The 18,703-nt window shown below is 42.5% G+C and overlaps 1 protein-coding gene across 4 annotated transcripts in view; it reads left to right on the forward strand.

The window, feature by feature from the left end:
• Window positions 1-18,703, forward strand: part of LOC134150657 (tubulin-specific chaperone cofactor E-like protein) — a 61,533-nt gene continuing 42,830 nt past the window's right edge. For 2 of the 4 annotated variants that reach the window (XM_062594738.1, XM_062594735.1), the window contains exons 1-9: window positions 1-46; window positions 1,548-1,662; window positions 2,189-2,369; window positions 4,064-4,213; window positions 6,813-6,952; window positions 10,058-10,239; window positions 11,333-11,589; window positions 13,413-13,539; window positions 13,989-14,105. In XM_062594738.1, coding sequence (XP_062450722.1) covers window positions 4,081-4,213; window positions 6,813-6,952; window positions 10,058-10,239; window positions 11,333-11,589; window positions 13,413-13,539; window positions 13,989-14,105 — 956 coding nt within the window. In that variant the 5' untranslated portion in view covers window positions 1-46; window positions 1,548-1,662; window positions 2,189-2,369; window positions 4,064-4,080. Of the gene's footprint in view, window positions 47-629; window positions 674-1,547; window positions 1,663-2,188; window positions 2,370-4,063; window positions 4,214-6,812; window positions 6,953-10,057; window positions 10,240-11,332; window positions 11,590-13,412; window positions 13,540-13,988; window positions 14,106-18,703 lie in introns of those variants that run through there. The other 2 variants (XM_062594737.1, XM_062594736.1) reach the window with 2 other exon arrangements.

Here is an 18,703-nt window from a genome sequence, read left to right on the forward strand (position 1 = left end):
GCGGAGCTGTTTCCGGGTCAATGCGGGACGCGGCCGGCGGGCCTGGGTGAGCGGGGCCGGGCCGCGGGCGGGGGGAGGCCGGGCCCCCCGCGGCGGGGCGGGCAGGGCAGCGGCCCCGCCCGGCTCCTGCCCGCTGGGGGCGCTCGGGGCCGGGGGCGCATCTGGCCTTTCAGGGATGCTCGCGGCGGGTTGCGGCGCCCTGCGCTGTCCCTCCTCTCCGAGCTCCTGGAAAACCCTCGGTTGGGATTCAGGGCCGCAGGCGTCGCTCCGCCTGCAGGGATGCCCAGGGGGGAGCCGGCGGCTTCCTGCGGGGCAGGAGGTGACACCCGCGCCCTCCGCGCAGGCCCTCGGCGCAGGTGGCCTTGGCACCGGCTGCTGGGGCCCCACGGTGCCTTCCAGAAGCACGCTGAGCGGCACGCTCGGCGTCTCCAGCCTGCGCGTTGGCATCGGCTGCTTCTGGGGATGCGGGCCTGCGGCAGGCGAGCAAATAGCCAGGCTTGCTTTGGTGGCGCCTCTGGCATCGTTTCGTGTACCCGGGCAGCTTGCTGAGGTCGATCAAAGTGCGTGTCCGCCTACCCCGATGGTTTTTATCCATCTGTATCTTCAGATCTCTTCAAAAGTGATTTCCCTGAATCTTGTCATAGAAGGACGTACCAGCTTCTTTTAGGCAAATGTGTGTGGCATTTCATCCAGAGCTTACTTTTTTTTTTTTTTTTTTTTTTTTTTTTTTAATGAACATGTCAAAATGTGTTAGGTGTGCGACTGACTGAGAACTGCTCTGAAGACGTTCAGATAGCATTGGAATTCATTAGAATATCATTAGCAATGTAATTCTTCTGACAGGTCTTATTTTTGTCAGCTTTATAGCACTGAAATAGAAATATTTTTGTGTCATTTTTGTTTCATTTAGCCTTTGTCCTTCTTGCACTTCCCTCATCATCTGAAGCAGCCAGACTGCATCTCAAGTCAGGTTCACACCCTTCTTGCAAATGCTTAGTGTGTTGTATGTCATTGAGGCCACAACCTTTCAGCAGGATGTTTAAATGCAGACAAAAACTTTTGTCAACATCTTCTGAAATCTGAGCACACCTTTTGGAATCCATTGTATTATTTGGAAAACCCCAAAGTTATTTTAGGTTATGAATTGTTCCTTGAACCATCAGTAGAAAAACACTGAGAAAACATGCGCCTTGCCAATTGTTGTATCCTGCCTTGTGCAGATGACGTTCATTTGAAATACCTCATGGCTTTTTTGAGTGTTTGTTAGTCTTTATTATTAAGTAATGTAGTAATTCGGAGAAACTATGTGCCTGATGTGCCTTAATGTTAAATCTAATGAGAAGGGAAGTGGGAAAGGTAATTGGACCCCCCTAACACTGTTGTTATCTGGCAGTAATATTGCTTTGCTAAAGTAAATCTTAAAATGCTTGTGACTGAAAGCTGATGAACATAAATGATGTTAGTTTTGGGTTTTTTTTTTTCAGTTCTGGAATACTCTCGTGTTTTAGGAGAACACATGAATTTTTTGGTGTTTTTTTTTCCTCTAGTGTTATATTGAAGTGTCTTCCTCATTTGGAACTTCCCACTTGATGTTAGCTCATGGATGAACAGGAGTGGAGTTGACTGAAAAGCAGAGTGAAGGACAGAAAGCTTTATGGGTGGGTGAGTTCCAGAGCAGGATGTCTTAATGTCCATCTAGAAACCAGTATCCATCTCTCTTATAACACTGAGCTCCAAATCTACTTTTAGTTTGAGGGCCTTTCAGCTGAAGGCCTTGGCTGTCCATACGAATCATTCCTCTCACATGCTGAATGCTTTATCATAAAATTAAATGCCTTCTTTCTAACACAAACTTTTCTTTGAGGACTTGCTTTTAGATTCTAACTACATGCTAAGATACTGATGTGAAGTTAACTCTGTGATATGAATCAGACAATTGGTTGCTGTGTGGTTAAAAAAGGGTTTGTTAGCTAGCTGGGTTTTTTCAGTAAAACAAGTCCTTTAAGTCCATATTTGTAACGTAATCTGTGTGTGTTTAACAGGCTTCAGTCGGTTTGCTCTTTATACTAAATTCCATTGTGACAGAGGGTTTTTTAGGTAGTCTGTTAATGAAGAAGCAAAGTAAAGCTTGTTAAACAGTTGGTTCTCAGCAAAGGGAAACTGAACCTTCCTTCTCTTTTTTGTTCAGGAATTTGAATCTATCCTTACCTTTAATGAATCTAAAGGAAAGTTCTTGGCAGCAGAGAGAATTTTTAATTCAATGTTGACTAGCAGCATCACTTCAAAATAAGCGTGGTCCCCTCGTTAACTCAAAGTACAGATTTCCTCTAGAAGTCCTGGAGTTGCCAGTTTGTGTGCAGAATGCATATGTGAGTTGAGTTTTGCTGGTATATTAAAAATGTAATTATACAGTAATTTATGAAAATACTACTCTGTGACTAATTGTATACTCTAGGAAATCTGCATTTGTTTCCTGCAAGTTTGTACCTTCTGGAGTTAGAACTGACAGATGCGGATTTCTCATCTGTGCCCGAGATAAGGGGCTGGCCCTGCTTGGGAATGCAAGGGCTCTATTCAACCTGCAAATAATATGGTTCCCTTGACTCTGTGCACGTGTCAGACGTGCCTCTATTTTTTTCTGGAATAAAATAAAATGTAAGATCAGAATGTGTGAAGGAAAGTGGGACAGGTAAATTTACTTTCACCTTGGGTACAACAGAATACCGACCACCATGGTATCTTTGGGCCAAGTAACTTCCAGCTGACACTTGATATCTTACTAGAAAGGTCAGCAGCATGTAATATACTATGTCCTTTTTCCTCTGCTGTTCTATTCTGTGGCATGTGGATACGAAGGGCACATTTATCTTTAAGATATGTTAAACAGCTGCAAAATTGAAATAGCAAAACTTTCTTTCTTTTTAGACTGGCCAAATGAAACTTGAGACTGTTTCATGACACAGCAGTTGTATTCTAACTAAAAGCTCAGACTTGTGAGCAGGATGGAAGAATTGTAGTTCTTTGTAAATATCAGAGGAGAAATGATGATACTGCTTTTCCAGCTAAAACTTGTTTTGAATGAGGCACTGCTGTCAGTGAAGATGAGAGCCCTGAGATACCTTAGTGAGCTTAATATCAAACTTGAGTACTTCCATGACACCCTGCGGGCCAGCTGAGGGAGGCCTTGTCAGCAGAGGCTGTTGAGCTCCAGACTATTTACTGCATTGGGATGATTTTTTTTAAAAAAAAAACAAAGCCTATCCTGTTTTCCATCGTGTTTCTTCATAAACAGTTAGGCCATATATATATATATTTTTTGAAACACAAAAAGGTATGGTTAAAGCCATCACCTTTATTTTGTCTACCTAGCTGAAATGCAAAGATCTCTGGGGTGAAGCATATTTTTATCACACATATGCAATTGAAGTGCGTCATAATCTGTCAAAGCAAATGATAATGGATAAATATTATTGTCCCTAGCCAACAAGAGAGTCATTTTACATCGAAGTTTAAAGACTTAACCATAACTTCAGCACACCAAGCACAGCAATTAGAATCCCCAAAGCCTATCTTGGCTGAAAGTCCTGAGCTAGAGAAAAGGGAAGTGATAGGATGCAAACATCCTTTGAAGTAATTTTTTGCTCTTAAACAACTCCTTCTTCTCTGCCCTCTTTGCAACCTTGTAAATGTCTTTGAGAATATATGTAAAAATCTCATAGTCCACTTGTAAGGCAAATAAATGCTCTCTTGCAGCCTGGAGAGTGTTGGGAACTGGACAGTTCTGGAAGAGTGTGTGGGGCCAGGAGGTCTTATATTTGGACTGTAATGGTATGGTTGAACGTGCTTGCATATCTTGAGCCTTGCTTTCTTTCCAGTAATTTGTTACTTGAAGATTAAATTTGAAATATAACTTAATATATTAATCCACAGTTCAGAAGATATGAAATCCGTGACCCAGCTGGTCACTTTTTGTCCTGCGTTTCTAAGGATCGTTACTGGAGATGATTATTAGTAGCTGACTGTTTATGTCCTCTGATTTTTTTTTTTTTTTTTAATGAATTAGAAGTCCAAGAAAGGAGCATGGACCAGCCCAGTGGAAGGAGTTTCATGCAAGTTCTTTGTGAGAAATACAGCCCTGAGAACTTCCCGTATCGTCGTGGTCCTGGTATGGGAGTGCATGTCCCAGCAACTCCCCAGGGTTCACCTATGAAAGGTAGGGTTCCTGTCTTTCTGAGCGTATGTAGAATTTTGTGTGGGATCACTTCCCCTGTTGTTCTTGCTTGTGTTGAAGGAAGAACCTCCCTTAATTGCCTTGAAGAGAACTGTTATGCTTGTATTACCACGTGTTTCTTACCATTCGGTTGTGTATCTTGGTCAAATCAGTATGCTATAATCATTTCCAGGCTCCGCGTAGTTGCTCAACACTGTTCACAGAAGGAACCAAAATTAGGTAGGGTTACAGAACAGAGTTCAAGTTGCTGGAGTCAAATATCCACTGAACTCTGGTCCTTCTGACCTTCCTTCTTATCTATGGGAGGCCTGTTTTGCATTTATTTCCTTCTTCTCTCAGATGTGGATGATTGCCTGTTTCAAGTATGAAGGGTTTAATTAACATTGCTTGCAAATAAAAAGAAATGTAAAAATTGCTGGGAGAGGAAGCGAGAGACTGGCATCTATCAAAGAGGTAAAGTAGATCCAGTGACTGAACTGGTTACTATAAAATTCAAGTAAGTTTTTCTACCCACTTCATTTCTAGCATAACAGAATCCTGTCAAAGAAAGATGGGAGAAGGCCCTGCACAAAGCTGATTTTTTAAGGATTCAGCAGTCCTGTAGTTATTTTCCTCAGACCAATGACACTATTTTTACTAGCAGCTGTAACAACGTATTTTTGCAGATGTGGCTTAACAAATGCACAAAACTGGATTCAGTATCCAGGTAGCTCTATATGCCAATGGTATTGCAGTGCCATCAGCTTGCATTAATGGCTACAGATTCAGAAGGAGTCGAGTGTATGCTTGACTGGGCCATTCATCAAGCCAAGCAATGAGTCACTGAATCTCCAAATAGGCTCTTTTGAGACAAGTGGCTCGAGTCAGTTTGTGGTTTACTTTAGCTCACTTCTCAAGGCACTGAATGATCTCTGAGTGAGCTTATACTGACATTGTGGAGAAATGCTGCTTTCTCCCTTGCTTCTGCCCATACTGCTTTGAGGGAGTGTCAGGCAGATGCGTGTCTGAAGCACTTTGCTGTTCATGTGTGTCCTTCAGCCTCCTTCAATGCAAAATCTGTGTCACTATTTACAGCTTTTTGAAGTGGATCAGTCTGACACGCTTTAGTCTTCCCTCAAGCTGTGGTGTTAGCATTTGGTTCTCTGTTTATTCAGATGATTCTGAGATTCAAATTTATCCCACCAGAACCATCACTTCTTTGTACAACCTTTTGACTATCTTGAGTTGTAACTATAGTTCAAATTTCCGTCAGGTCAATTTGTATCATAACCAGCCCCAAAGGGGAAAATAGCTATGAAAGTTAGCTGGATCAATTTACAGTAACTGAGTTTGACAGAGGAGAAAAAAGTGCCCGAGTTCAGTTGAGGATAAAATGTACTGCCTGTCGCTCAACATTAACAAGAACAGAAAATCACCTTAATGGAATATTCAGTCAACCCCCTTTCTCTTGTGTGTGAGCACACGCTTACCAGAGAAGAGAGCACTTGTTTTTAAGTCTTAAAATGTGACTTAAACATGCTTTACATGTACCTTATGAATAATTTCCAAAGTCTAGCACTGTCCTTTAAAGAAGCCCCATGTTAATGAACTTGAAACTAAAATTACTTTGATAATTGTCTACCATTACAATATCTTTCTAGTCATGCAATTGTCATGACTACAGTACTAAAGTACTTAAAAAGTACTAAAGAGAGGAAAAAGGACTAGCTTTTTTAGGAAGAAGCTTGCTGTTAAGTTTTATTGGGTTTTGGTACTCAACAGAGGTGAGTGAGAGAGCTGTATTCTATTTGAAAGATTGTAAGATTGATGGCATGCTTTGTCTAAACATGAACTTCTTGCGTTGAAATGGTTTTCTATGGGTTTCTGTTACAAATCCATAGCTATTTAATTTGTCACAGTTATGCATTAGCAAATCAGGCTGTGACTGTGATCCAAGTCCTTGCCTGTGAAATAGCCGCAAGAATATTTACCTGTATGAGAAGGAACTAGAGCAAAATTTAAGCAGAAGTGTAAAAGGCAGAGCAAACAACTAAGCTTTCACAGGTCATAAGAGTATTAAATATCGTATTGTGTTGAAAAGGAAAAGCTCAGAAGAGAAATGTTTAAATATTTCCATGCTGTTTGTAGGCAAAAGTGAGCTATATAGAAGAGGATAAGGCAGGCTGGCTCAGTACAACAAACGGTCCACGTAACTCCATATCCTGTCTCCAACAGCAGATGTCTGAGGAAGAGCTTAAGTTCTGGCAAGCACTGATATGACATGGACTATAAACTACAAGTGTCTGGTCTGTCCTTGCTGGGATGTGGAAAGAAATTAATATAGTAAATGATCATTGATACAGAATGATACTTCACATTTAGAGGAAAGACTTCCTGATTTACGTCAGACACTTGTTGTAAGATACATTTATATCCAGATATGTCTTGAATATGTATAAATTGTGGTAATTACTGTTGGATCCTTTTCTTTTGCTGAATTTCATGCATCTCTTCTTCGTGCTTGTTGAGACCAAGGGGTAATCTTCCGTAACAACAGGAATGCAGTGCTGACTGGAGGGCATCTTTTTTCCCCTTGTTTCAGATCGCCTCAACCTTCCAAGCGTGCTAGTATTGAACAGCTGCGGCATAACCTGTGCAGGGGATGAGAATGAAATTGCTGCCTTCTGTGCTCATGTGTCTGAGCTAGATCTTTCTGACAATAAACTGGAAGATTGGCATGAGGTAAAAAAGACTTTCTGAATAGCTTTGATGGCTGCTACTATGACTGTGAATGCATTACAGGTTATAAGAGTATTCTGCTCATTTAAGGAGATACATGTTTCTATTTTTTTGTAGATTCTTTCTCATCTTTGAAGTTGATATTTATTTACGTTGCGATAAACTTGAATATAATCCATTTGTGCACTTGACTGCATTTTCCTAGTGACTTATGATCTTGGCCTATAGATGACAAATGTATTTTCTGTCATGGGAAGCACTAGAACTATTTTTCAAGTGTCAAGAGGTTAATGAGCAGTGCAGCTTGTGGACAGAGTAAGAATCAGGAGGTCTAAGGAATGGGACTTGATTCCAGTTCTGTCACTGATTCTGTGACACTGGGGAAGGAACTTTTTCTTTCTCTGCTTCAGTTTCCCCACCTGCAAAACAAACTGAATAACATTTGCCTCATAGGGCATTTTGAGGCCTCATTAAATAACGGTAAATGCTATTGGAAAATGTTTTGAAGTGCTTGATTGAAATATGCTAGGTAAATGCAATTTAAAACCAGTAAAATAATCACAGTGTGTTCAAGTGTCAATGTTCCTGCTTTTATGATAGTGTTGATTTGTAGAAGTATGTGAAAAAGAACAAGACCTACGACCTAAAAATTATTGTGAGTTTCTATCCTGTCAAGCTCCTGTGTCTTTAAATGCTAGTGAATGCAGATTTGCGTAAATGTTCCAAGTCTTGTACAGATGTTGCCAAGTCAGAGGTGGGATGGGTCTCTCCCTGTCCTGCCTGTGTCTGTGTTAGCCTAAAAGGTATTATCTCTGTGGGTAGGAATGAGAACTCCATATTATCTGCTGAGATTAGAGCCAGAGAAGATGGTTTTGTACTGAAGACGTATACTGGGATGGTACCTCCTGACTTGGTTTATCCTGACCCCTAAAAGTGCCCCTCCCACAGTGATCAGTTGTTGTATCCCCGCTCACTTGGTTGGTCTGGTTTCATGGCTGTGAGCATATTAAGATTCTTAATCAGTTGAGAGAGATATACGTTCACTTGTGCCCTGCACCCTGTTATTTGTTCCTTCTGGTGCACTGTTTAGACTACCCCTGGATGGCACAATTTACTGGCTTCTGCATGACTGCAGTAAACTGGGAAATGAAAGGCTTTCCATGCACTTCAGCCCTTCCTCCGAGACAGGATTGAGATTTTGTAGCTCATCTCTCACAGATAATTGCCTAACTTTTTCTTAAAAGCTGCCAGTGGTGGGGATTCCAGATCCCTAAGTAGCCTGTTCCCATCCTTGGCTAACTTTGTAGTCTGAACTATCTATCTGAAGTCTTCCATGCTCTAAATTAAGTTAGTTATATCCTGCCCTATCCACAGCAGGTCTGGAGGACCATTCCTTACAATCCCCTTTATGACAGTTTTTTATCCTGTGAAGAACTTTAATATCTCCTTCTGTTCCTCTTTTTGTATAACACTGAAAAAATCCATCCACTTCTTCCAATCGTTCATTTTAGGTCATATTTTCTACACTCCTTAGTGGTTTTGTTGCTGTGTTGTCCTTCCAGTTTGTCTAGTTCATTCGTAAGTGTAGTACCCAAAACAGGACATCACCTAAGCTGAGGCTTTGTTAGTGCAAAATGCAGCTGGATAATAACCTCAGGTGTAATGTGTGCAGTGCTTCAGTTAAACCTCCCCATGAGACTTTTGCAATTGGGCCCCACTATTGACTTGTGTATTTTGTGGTCTGCCCTATCTCCTCTCGTTCTAAGTGCCTTGTGGAATGGAGCTCTCCAGCCAGTTTTTTCTGACTTGTAACTGTTTTCTGGATGAACTACTCTTTCCCCAGATGTTCGTACTTTGACCTTCCCTGAACTCAACTTCATCTTACATGTCCCACATGGCTTCACGTTGGTTTCTAGTCTTGTACTCCAGTGTCATGGCAGCTCTTCCCGCCTTAGGGCGTTAAGAAAACACATAGTAACATGAAGAAAACACATAGTATTTGATGATTCTTGTCATTAAGAATGTAACAAGTAGTACTCTGCTAAAACATCTCCATCTTTCATCTATGAGTTTTATTTTGCAGTCTTAACTTTATTATAATTTCCCAGAGACTATAACTCCTCAGTTTGCCTGTGAGATTGGTATGCGGGTCATGTCAGAAGGCATCGTTCCATTTTATCTAATACTTCTCACTGAATCAGTTTCCAGTCGAGGAGGAAAATCAGATGGATGTCATATGTTCTTTACAAATTGATATTGGCTGGCTATTCTTCTCACTTAATCTTCTTTTAGGTGCCTACAAATTGATTGTTATTAACCTGTTCCGGTATTTTTCTGCACATAGGTGATGTTCAGATCAGTACTAACCAGTCACATGATCTACTATGTGTCCATGCTCTACAGGCGCACGCTGTCTGTATCTGTCTTTCCTTTCCAACTGTTGATCTTCCTTCTGTACTTCTGTGCTGATTTGCGCTCATGCACACATTTGGTACACACAAAAAGACAAGGTAGCCCCAAGCACAGTTGCCTAAACATTTGAACTGATTATAAGAAAGCTACTGTTTTCAGAGTAATGGAATCTACTAAGGAATTCATTCTATGTGTACAGTGGGCTTCTGTCTTTTACACTGGGCAAAACAGGGTGGTCTCTGACTAGTGGGGAGTGGTAGAAAGCTGAGCAAGTGATCAGTGTGACAACTGTAAACTCAAGGGACATACCAATTGCCTCCCTGCCAAAACAGGGCTACAGCAGTTTTGTAAGATACTACTAGCTCCTTTAACGTGCTGCTACTTAAGCTTGGTGTTCGGGTGGATTTTATGACCTCTCCCAAGAGACCTGCTTTCTCTTATCAAGCTGCTCTGAGAGTGTAATTAAATGAACTGTTGAAGTGAATGAGCAATTAACCAATCAATCTAGATTAGTGAATACCTGGAGTATGAATTACTGATAGTTATCAAGAAATCTTCTCCCTCCCCCCTTGTGTAATTTTCTTGTCTCATGGTCATTCTGAAGGGCCCCTTTTAGGAGATGGGATATTATTGCATGAGGTCCGATTACTGCTTGATATGCATTTCTTTCTTTCTGTTTTTTCCCTCCTCACTTAGGTCAGTAAAATCGTGTCCAACGTTCCCCACTTGGAGTTTCTAAACTTGAGTTCCAATCCTCTCAGTTTGTCCGTTTTAGAGAGAAGGTGTGCTGGGTCTTTCGCTGGCGTTCGCAAACTTGTACTCAACAACAGCAAAGCCTCCTGGGAAACAGTGCACACAATCCTGCAGGAGTTACCAGAGTAAGTATGGGGAGTTTGGCACGGAAAGGAGTGCTCCCTGCCTGCAGGTCAAAGCTGTCTTATCAAATCCTGTGGTGGGTATGAGTGAGAGGGGTGAGGAATCGAACATGATCAGTAGAGGAAAAGGAGATTGTTCTTTGGGAGCTTGGAAACTGGCCGGTTGAATGTTTCACGTTGTCTTTAAGCTCAACTCGTTTGGCTCTGCAAAGCCAAAGACCCTTCTTTCACATATAAACACTACTGCTGAGAGGTGGATAATGATCCCGACATTCAGGAGTGACACATGTTCTTCTGAGTCACTGCTGAATGAATGGCATGCTGCACACCTGTAATAGTATTTCCTGAAAGCGATGTAAATCTGAGAGTCTGGCCACTTGTCAAGTAATATTTCATCATGCTTTTTTGCGATAATTTGTTGATTTCTGTGGTTTGGCCATGGTCCATTTTGGCAGTGGCATTCTGCTTCTGTAAAATTCCTCGGTGTCTTCAGTTTGATACCAGATTTCTTTTTATACCACTTTGTAAGCAGCAAAGATCGTGAGAGTGTATCCCACTTGGCAGATAACATGCTTAACAGGGATTAGGGAAGCCAGTTTAGTTTCTGAAAACTTATCAGGACCTGTTCTGCAGTTAATGGGAGTCTTTGACTGACTCAATAATATGAATAAAAAGGGTTGTCTGTGTTGTATACCTTGTGTATGTGCGTTTTTAAATTAAATGGTGAACACTGACTATTACAGCAGGTAAAATGACCATGGGAGTTGGGTTTGTGGCTTGTTGGGCACAAATGTGAAATGGTTTTCTGAGCAGTCTCTCACATAATTAATATTAATAGAAGTATTTTAAGGGTTAGGGGAATGCTTAGAGGCATTTTTCATCTCTGGAGGAGGCTTGTAGATTGGAGTGAAGTAGAGACCTGGTTGAATCCCTCCATTTTGGCTGTTCAAAGGCCATCTCTACATTGAGGTTTCAAATCACATAAGAGCCTTTACAGACAGCTCTGTTAAAATTGCATATACAAGTCCCTTTGCCTAAGATGATGATCATTTCAGAAGGAATATTGAGATGATAATATCTTTCTTCCCCTGTGCAGCTTGGAGGAGCTCTTTCTGTGCCTTAATGACTATGAAACAGTGTCTTGTTCTCCAGTTTGTTGTCAGTCCCTCAAATTACTCCACATAACTGACAATAATCTTCAGGACTGGACTGAAATTCGAAAATTAGGAATTATGTTCCCATCACTAGACACACTTATTCTGGCTAACAACAACCTAACAACCATTGAAGAGTCAGAAGATTCTCTAGCAAGGCTGTTCCCAAACCTGCGATCCATCAATTTGCACAAATCAGGTGAGAGACTGTCAGCTGTATGTTTTTTGTTCTCAGTGTAAGTGACAACTGTTGATCAAAATCTTTACTCTTGAGTAGGTGAAAAAAATGCTTGTTTTGATGCACTTCAAAACTTTTACCTTGGTGTGGTGACTTACTAGATCTCTACTGGCAGTAAATTACTGGCAGTCTACTTTGCTTCCTGCAAGTGTGAGAAAATGAGTGAAGGCAGAAGTGCTGTGCTGGAGAATAACTCTTATGAGATGTCTGTGTTATGCTTGTGGAGAAGAAAACGTCCAGTTACTTTTGACCCAATCTATCCTGACTTATCAATGGAGTCTAAAAGTTGTTCATAAATGTGTTCAGGATAAGCCTATCATGTTGAAGTCCTGTTTCCTAATGGAGCTAAAGTAAGGCCACACAAACAGATGTAGCAAAGCAATGATGTGAAGAGTACAGCAAAATCTTTTCTTTTAGGAAAGAAAAACAGGTGGGAAATCAGCTTGCCCGTCTCTGTTGGCTTTGCTTGCTGATTTTGGTAATTACTCGTTATCTAAATGATGAGTCAGAGTAACATGGACTGGTAGTTATTCAAAATGAACTGGCAAAAGTTTTCTGCGTTAATAGTTTCCTTCTTTTCCTCTCCCTGCCCTAGGTGTTTCTGGCTGGGGAAAGGATAAACTAATCTTTGACAATGGATGGAATAAGAATATCCCTTTTGCCTTGCGTTCCCTGTGTTTTACGTTGAATGAAATTTGTGTTGTTAAAGCCAATCTGTATGTGTAGGAATGTGGCATGTAAGGGGTGAGCATGCACCAACAAAAGCTGTCCCTCATCTGTGCTCAGTTTTTAGAAACTCACCAGATGTTTTGGCTACTATGGAAGAAAGAAGCTCTCTCAGCCCACCTTGCTCACAATGCCATGGTAGTTGTAGGAATTTTGATTCTTCTCTAAAAACAGCCTATTATTGTGTATTGCTTTTGCAGTACAAGATTTGGGCTTGATCTTACAGTTTCCGGATAGGCTGAGCTTAAACGAGACCTCTAATTGTCTTTGAAGTGGTAATTTTTCTGTATTTTCTTGTTTCCTGTACTGTAGAGGTGAAGCTACTGATTGGTTTTCTGACAGAATGATTTTCTAACTTGCTTTGTTAGTTTAAGCACCTGGAACATTCAGCCAAAAAGGATTACATTAAACTTTTCTGCAATCAAAGTAAAAGAAAGCAAAGACAGTTGGTGTTGGTATCACTACATGATCAGAGTTGTACTGTTGCTTGATCCCCCACTTTTTTTATTTTACCTCCTCTACTTGCCTTATTATCTCACATCAGATCTTGAGGGGGCTAAAATTCAGTTAAATGGTGAGACGGCAAAGGGGACTGTTTTACCTTTGGATTTTGAGTTCAGACTGGACCCAGGTTGGTTACATGTGCAAGTTACAGCCATTTGATGGCTATTTAGTGACCTCTAAAATGACGTACATACTGGTAACTTTAATACTGCTTAAGGCAGCATCCCTTTATAGAGGCAGCCATCCTAACTGATGCTAATTGGTATTCAACAGTGAAACCAAGGACTGAGTGGCACATAAAAACTAAACTCCCTATTCAACCATAGAGATCATCCTTCTAGAGTTAAACAACAACATGAGAGAACTTAAAACTACTACCTCTTGTAAGCAAATGAAGGAGATTTGTTGTGGTATGTCACCAGCAATAAGTTGACTTCTCCAAGCAGCTTCAGTTGACATTTCCCTGTCAAGTATGTTCTTCAGCTATGTCTGATATTCTTTGATATGTTATGTATTATTTGTGTTTGTTTAAGGAAGTCATTTCTTCCAAGCAGGTCTGCATTGCTGGGAAGACATTGACAAGCTAAATTCTTTTCCCAAACTTGAGGAAGTCAAATTGCTAGGAATCCCTTTGCTGCAGTCGTACACCACTGAGGAGCGCAGGAAGCTGCTAATAGCCAGGTCTGTTGTTTGTTTGCTCTGCTCAGCAGATGTATTAAATGACAATGAATGGCTGGGAATGGGTAATCAGAGGAAGAGGCTGTTATGAGACGCTGTTGTGTATGAATTCACAGCTCAGAAAGAGTTGGTGTTTTTTCTGTGTGGGAAAGGAGGAGAGAAGTGGAAGTGTTCAGTCTAAGTTCTCTACTTTTCAGAGAACTTTTTGAGTGTCACACATGTATGTGCATGCAACACGTGTGTGCTCAAATGGTAATGCCTAGTTTTAAATCTGTTTGGAAAAACTGCATGGAACTTGCCCTCTTGAAAGAGGGAACAGAGGCTTAAACTACCTGGCATGATTTTTCTGATGACAGAGTTGTGGAACGTAGCTTTTGGCTGTCATTCTCGTGCTAATTGCCCTGGCTGCATTTCTGTTCTTACTGAATGTATTTCTCGGTGTCTACAAGCAGGTTGCCATCTATTGTCAAGCTTAACGGAAGCATTGTTGCCGATGGGGAGCGAGAAGACTCGGAACGATTCTTCATTCGGTATTACATGGAGTTCCCAGAGGAGGAAGTCCCATTCAGGTATGAATTCTTTGTCCTGAAATGCAGAGCAGGCACAAAAGGGAAGCAAGGCAAAAGAAAGGGTGACTGAAGAGATGATGTTGTGTGGGAAATTGGGGCTAGCTGTTCCATAAAAAACATTCTTTGCCTTCCTCCTGTCCTGTCTTCCTCATTCTGTTTTAGTTCATCTCATTCATATTGAGATTGTTGCCTGATGACTTGCTGAATCACTTCTGAGTCACATTCAGCCTTAAAGTGTCCACGTCAAGTGCCATTTTGCAACATGACTGTTCAGTTAATGATCTTCATTGCTCCCTGGCCTCCGTGGTGGCTAGCTTCATAATCCACCTGTGTTTGGGAGTCCCCAAAAGCCAGTACAGATCTTTCTCTCTGGTGCTGGGCCAAGACAATAATTCTCTTGACCATCTGGCACGTGGAATGTGCCTGGTGTTAGGAAGCTGTCCCCTCACTTTTAAGCCCGCAAATCAGAAATCTGATGGTTTTTCTTTGCCAAAAATGTATGCCCAATGATCTGTTAATCTTAGTAAACTAATGAACTTTGACAGATGCTGTTCAGTCAGTATCTTCTCTAAGCCAGCATCTACTTAATACTTCTTAATGGGATGAGGAAGGATCATTGAGTGTCAAGCTACTGCATTTACATGTGTTTTGCTCTAGGACAATGCGCTTGCTCTCATGTGCTTTTCAAACAGCAAAACTTCATAATCCTTTCTTTACAGAAGGGGGTAAGAGAAGTGTGTGTGTGTGTTCAAGGACAAACTGAGGTAGAGAAGGTTAAAGGTATTGCCTGATAGGGATCACCAAGATGAAAGTTAGTCAGTGTTTCGCTGGCCTGTCAGTGTTTCCTTTAGTTTAATTCATAGGTAAAACTGCCTCTGATTTTTAAAAGAGTTGTATATTTGACCTACCAATATAGTAAATGCCTCAGAAGACTGCACTGGAGGGTGAGGCTGTGGTATTTGTGTGAATATAAGCAGGTCTAGCAGCTATAGTATTTGTTCAAGGCATGCTAGGGATCAGTTCGGAGGTGAATGCTACTAATATACTTAGGAGAACAACACAGCTGGTGATCCCTCTGTGTTTTTTTTCTGATGACAAATCCTGGCTTGTAATTTTAGAAGCCCTTCAAGCAGAAAAATTGAAACAAACATTGGAAGGGATAGCAGTGCAGCCTGGGAATGCAGGGGAGAGGAAGGGGAAAAGAGGATGGAGACTTCGAGCTCACAGTGCTGTTGCTAAAATAGATTGTTCTCAAAAACATTTTATTTCTGAGAAAACTGTTTTAGATCTCTGCATTCATGGCTTCAGAAGGAAGAATTGCATGGCAGATGAGCTCAGTTGCTCCAGCTGAGTCCAACTCTTGGTGAATATGGCTTGGGGAGACCTGGAAACCCTCCCCAGGAGAAGGCAAGGCAGGCTCTGGCACTGAAAGAGTGTTCAGTTACAGGGTAGGAGGGGAACTAAGGTGCAAGTAACCTTTTAATCATAGTGTGCCACCCTGAGCTCAAAAGTCGTTCAGGCCTGAAAGAGAAACTAAATAATTAAGTGTGCAGGCTCTGTTTTTTTTTTTTTTTTTTTTCCTGCTTGTTCCCTTGAACTTTCATCTCAAGGTATTGTGGTGCCTTGCGTGTACAGGAGCAATATGTTATTGAGGAGGTGGCCAAGTGTAGCTTCAGCTGCATGTGATGCTACTGTTGAGATCCCAAGCGCCGGGAACAGGCCATATGTGCCCATATAGTTGCATAGTGCCATGCACGACGGAACTGTGTTTGCAGGTGTGAGCTCAGCATATTCTGGCCATTTCATAAACTGGTATCTCTCGCACACCCGTATCATAAAGCTGGACTGGTGAAAGAAATACATTGACGAACATGCTATCTCTTTATGCTGGTTTGGTAGATACATGAGATTTACCTTCTCTGCTGATTTCTTAACCTTTAAACACTGTTACTGTCCTCCTCTTAATCAATGGGCTCTTTGTCTGGATCCCTTCATCCATGCAGTGTTTCCAAGAGACTTGTGCTGCTCTTAAAGGCGGTTATTCTCTTTCTGGAGGGGTTGTGTGCCACTTCAGAGTATTTTTCAATGAGGCTGCAGAGGGCTGACTGAGAGGGTGTTCTTAGTGCCAAGGGCCAGATTTCACTTCCTAGACTCATACGCAGCAGTTCTGACAAGAATTGAAATTTGACATTCTTTGTAGAGTGAATTTTTGTTTGTTTGTTGTTAAAACTTCCTCCGCTTTGCTCCCAGGTCTTGTACTATCTCTCAGAAGGTGGTTTGTAATTAGAATCTAATCAGGACAAATACATGTTGTTGCTGGGGGTATGGCATCTGCATTGCAGTGCTGCCTCAAGCGGAGGAATAAGACATATTTGCGCATGGAAGTCTTACAAGTGCATGCACCCCTCCCTCCCCTCGAGACTGTAGATGCATAGCGGGTCATAAACAAACAGCATGCTGTCTGATGTTAAAGCTCCCCGGTTGTGTTGTATCTCTTCACGGACTACAGCTGGAAGGGACGGGAGAAGGAGTGAAACGGGCAGGATAATTTCTCTCCCTGGGTGACGTAGATAGAAGGGAGCGCTGAGCGTACAATCCAATATTGGCTGGCTTCTTGAGTGACATCTTTGTTTCTGGGGGTTTTTAATGAGTCCTCGGCTTGCCTTGTCCATTGTTTATCTGCAGAATATCAGAGCCGCTTTTAGCCAGGCTCGGTTCTTCAGCGTCATCTTTTCTGGCAGCCAGCGTCTGTCAGGCTGTGCGAGGTGATTATGTAGGTCTCTGAGGTGCCTATTACCAGGATATGACAGAACCACATGAGCAGCGTGCCTTCGTCCTTATTGATTCGAGGGCATGCGGTTGTTTAGACTTCTAACTTTGCTGGCAGATTGTGGCTAATGTGCAAGGAGTGGATTGGAAAGCTTGTTCTGCCTTTCCTTGACTTGAGAAAGTTTAAGACAATGTTGCCTGACCATCTACAAGTTTACAGCTTGCGTCTGGGTAATTTTAACACGTTCACAATTCTTTTCTCTCTCAGCTTATTGAAATTGTTCCTTCTCCTTATTCTGCTTGCCCTATCTGCACTGTTTGCTTTCATCTGTAGACTGTGCTTCAGGGAAGCGGCTCTGGGCATACAGCCGTTATGGCAGGGAGTGATTGCAGCCCAGCTGTCTGCAGGCTTGCTGTCTTTGCCTCGCTTTGTGTGGCGTGCAGTTTCCCTTAATGCATGAATTGTGGCAATATTTACAGTTGGCGCATGAGAAAGCCCTTGCCAGGCTGTAGCACTCAGAATTGGTTAGACTAAAGGACGTCCCAAAATGGGTTGAGGGGCTGGTTCTGCAGGCAAGGGGCAGGTTAGCTCTCTCTCCTGCTCTAACTGGCTGGTGCTGCTGAATGCATCTGTCTGGAGGCAGCAGAAACTGCACATGGAAATCCTCCCTGCTGGTGACATGTTGGCTAGCGTGCACTCTTATTGTTGGCAGTAGCCCAATGGGTAAAATATGGGGAATACGTTGTCTGCTCTGAGAACGAATGGCTTTATGCGCAAGCCTGACTGTGCCACCCGGCTGACTGTGAGAGCAGGGCACCAGCCTGTATTTGGACACTCCAGCCTGGAGAAGATTCATTTGGTCCCTGAAGCTAGGGAAATCCTAGTGCGTCGTGGCCCTTACCTCATTTCCCAGGCAGACAGGGCGCCTGCTGTTCTGCAGGAACATTCCTACCTTGAGCGTGAGTCCCTGGGGTCATCTGTCTTGCCAGAAGGGCGGTGACACAGCACCGATCACATTCAGCTCAGAGTCAGATTGGAACAAAAAGAGCTTTCTGTGTGGTGCACAGTGGAGAGCCTCTGAAATGTTACCTCCTCTCTGCAGCTCTTGGTCTTTGTTGTTTCAGTTGCATTGTATTCCGGGTTGACATTTTGCCACTTTCCCAGCCAGGCAGAGGAGATGCTGCCTTTCCTGATGGGAGAGAGATGTGCTGCAGGAGGTGGGAGGGAGAGAATGGCTCTGTTCCAGCATGTGCCTCCCTGGGACTGGACCTCGTCAAGGAAATTCGTCGAGCTTGGCTCTAAGGGGAAGTCCGTCGAACGTGTGGTGGAGCCGTTAGGGCTATGCCAGTAAAATTCCCATGTCGTTTTAGAGTATATGCGAGTGGTCAGTTGGTGAAACGTCCCAGTTTTGTTCTGGCGCAGTGCGTTTACATAGAGAGCAGTACCGACCTTACCAGAGCAGTGCGGTTTTCACTCTGTGATACCAGTTTCCAAAATACGTGGCTGCTCACCTTGACACAGGTGATCTCAGTGATGCTGTATTCAGTGGAAGTGTAGTATTTGGAAAATAGCTAGCCTCCTGAAAAATGCGAAGAATTACCCAAGAATTGGGTCAGGCAATTAAGGCACCGTTACTGGGAATCTAGACTGAGGGCTGTATCATTTGCGTTATTGTGTGTTTAATTCTGAGGCCCCTTAGGGAAGCGTTTTCGTTTTAGAAGCAGACTTAGACTCTTGCAAGCAGAGCGTCCTCTGTTATTTCCAGATCCCGCTCCAGTCATGGCTGTGGTTTCCACAACTGCAGAACACCAGTAGTGATCATTGCTGA

The sequence above is a fragment of the Rhea pennata genome, chromosome 24, assembly GCF_028389875.1.
Source record: "Rhea pennata isolate bPtePen1 chromosome 24, bPtePen1.pri, whole genome shotgun sequence".
Classification (NCBI taxonomy): Eukaryota; Metazoa; Chordata; class Aves; order Rheiformes; family Rheidae; genus Rhea; species Rhea pennata.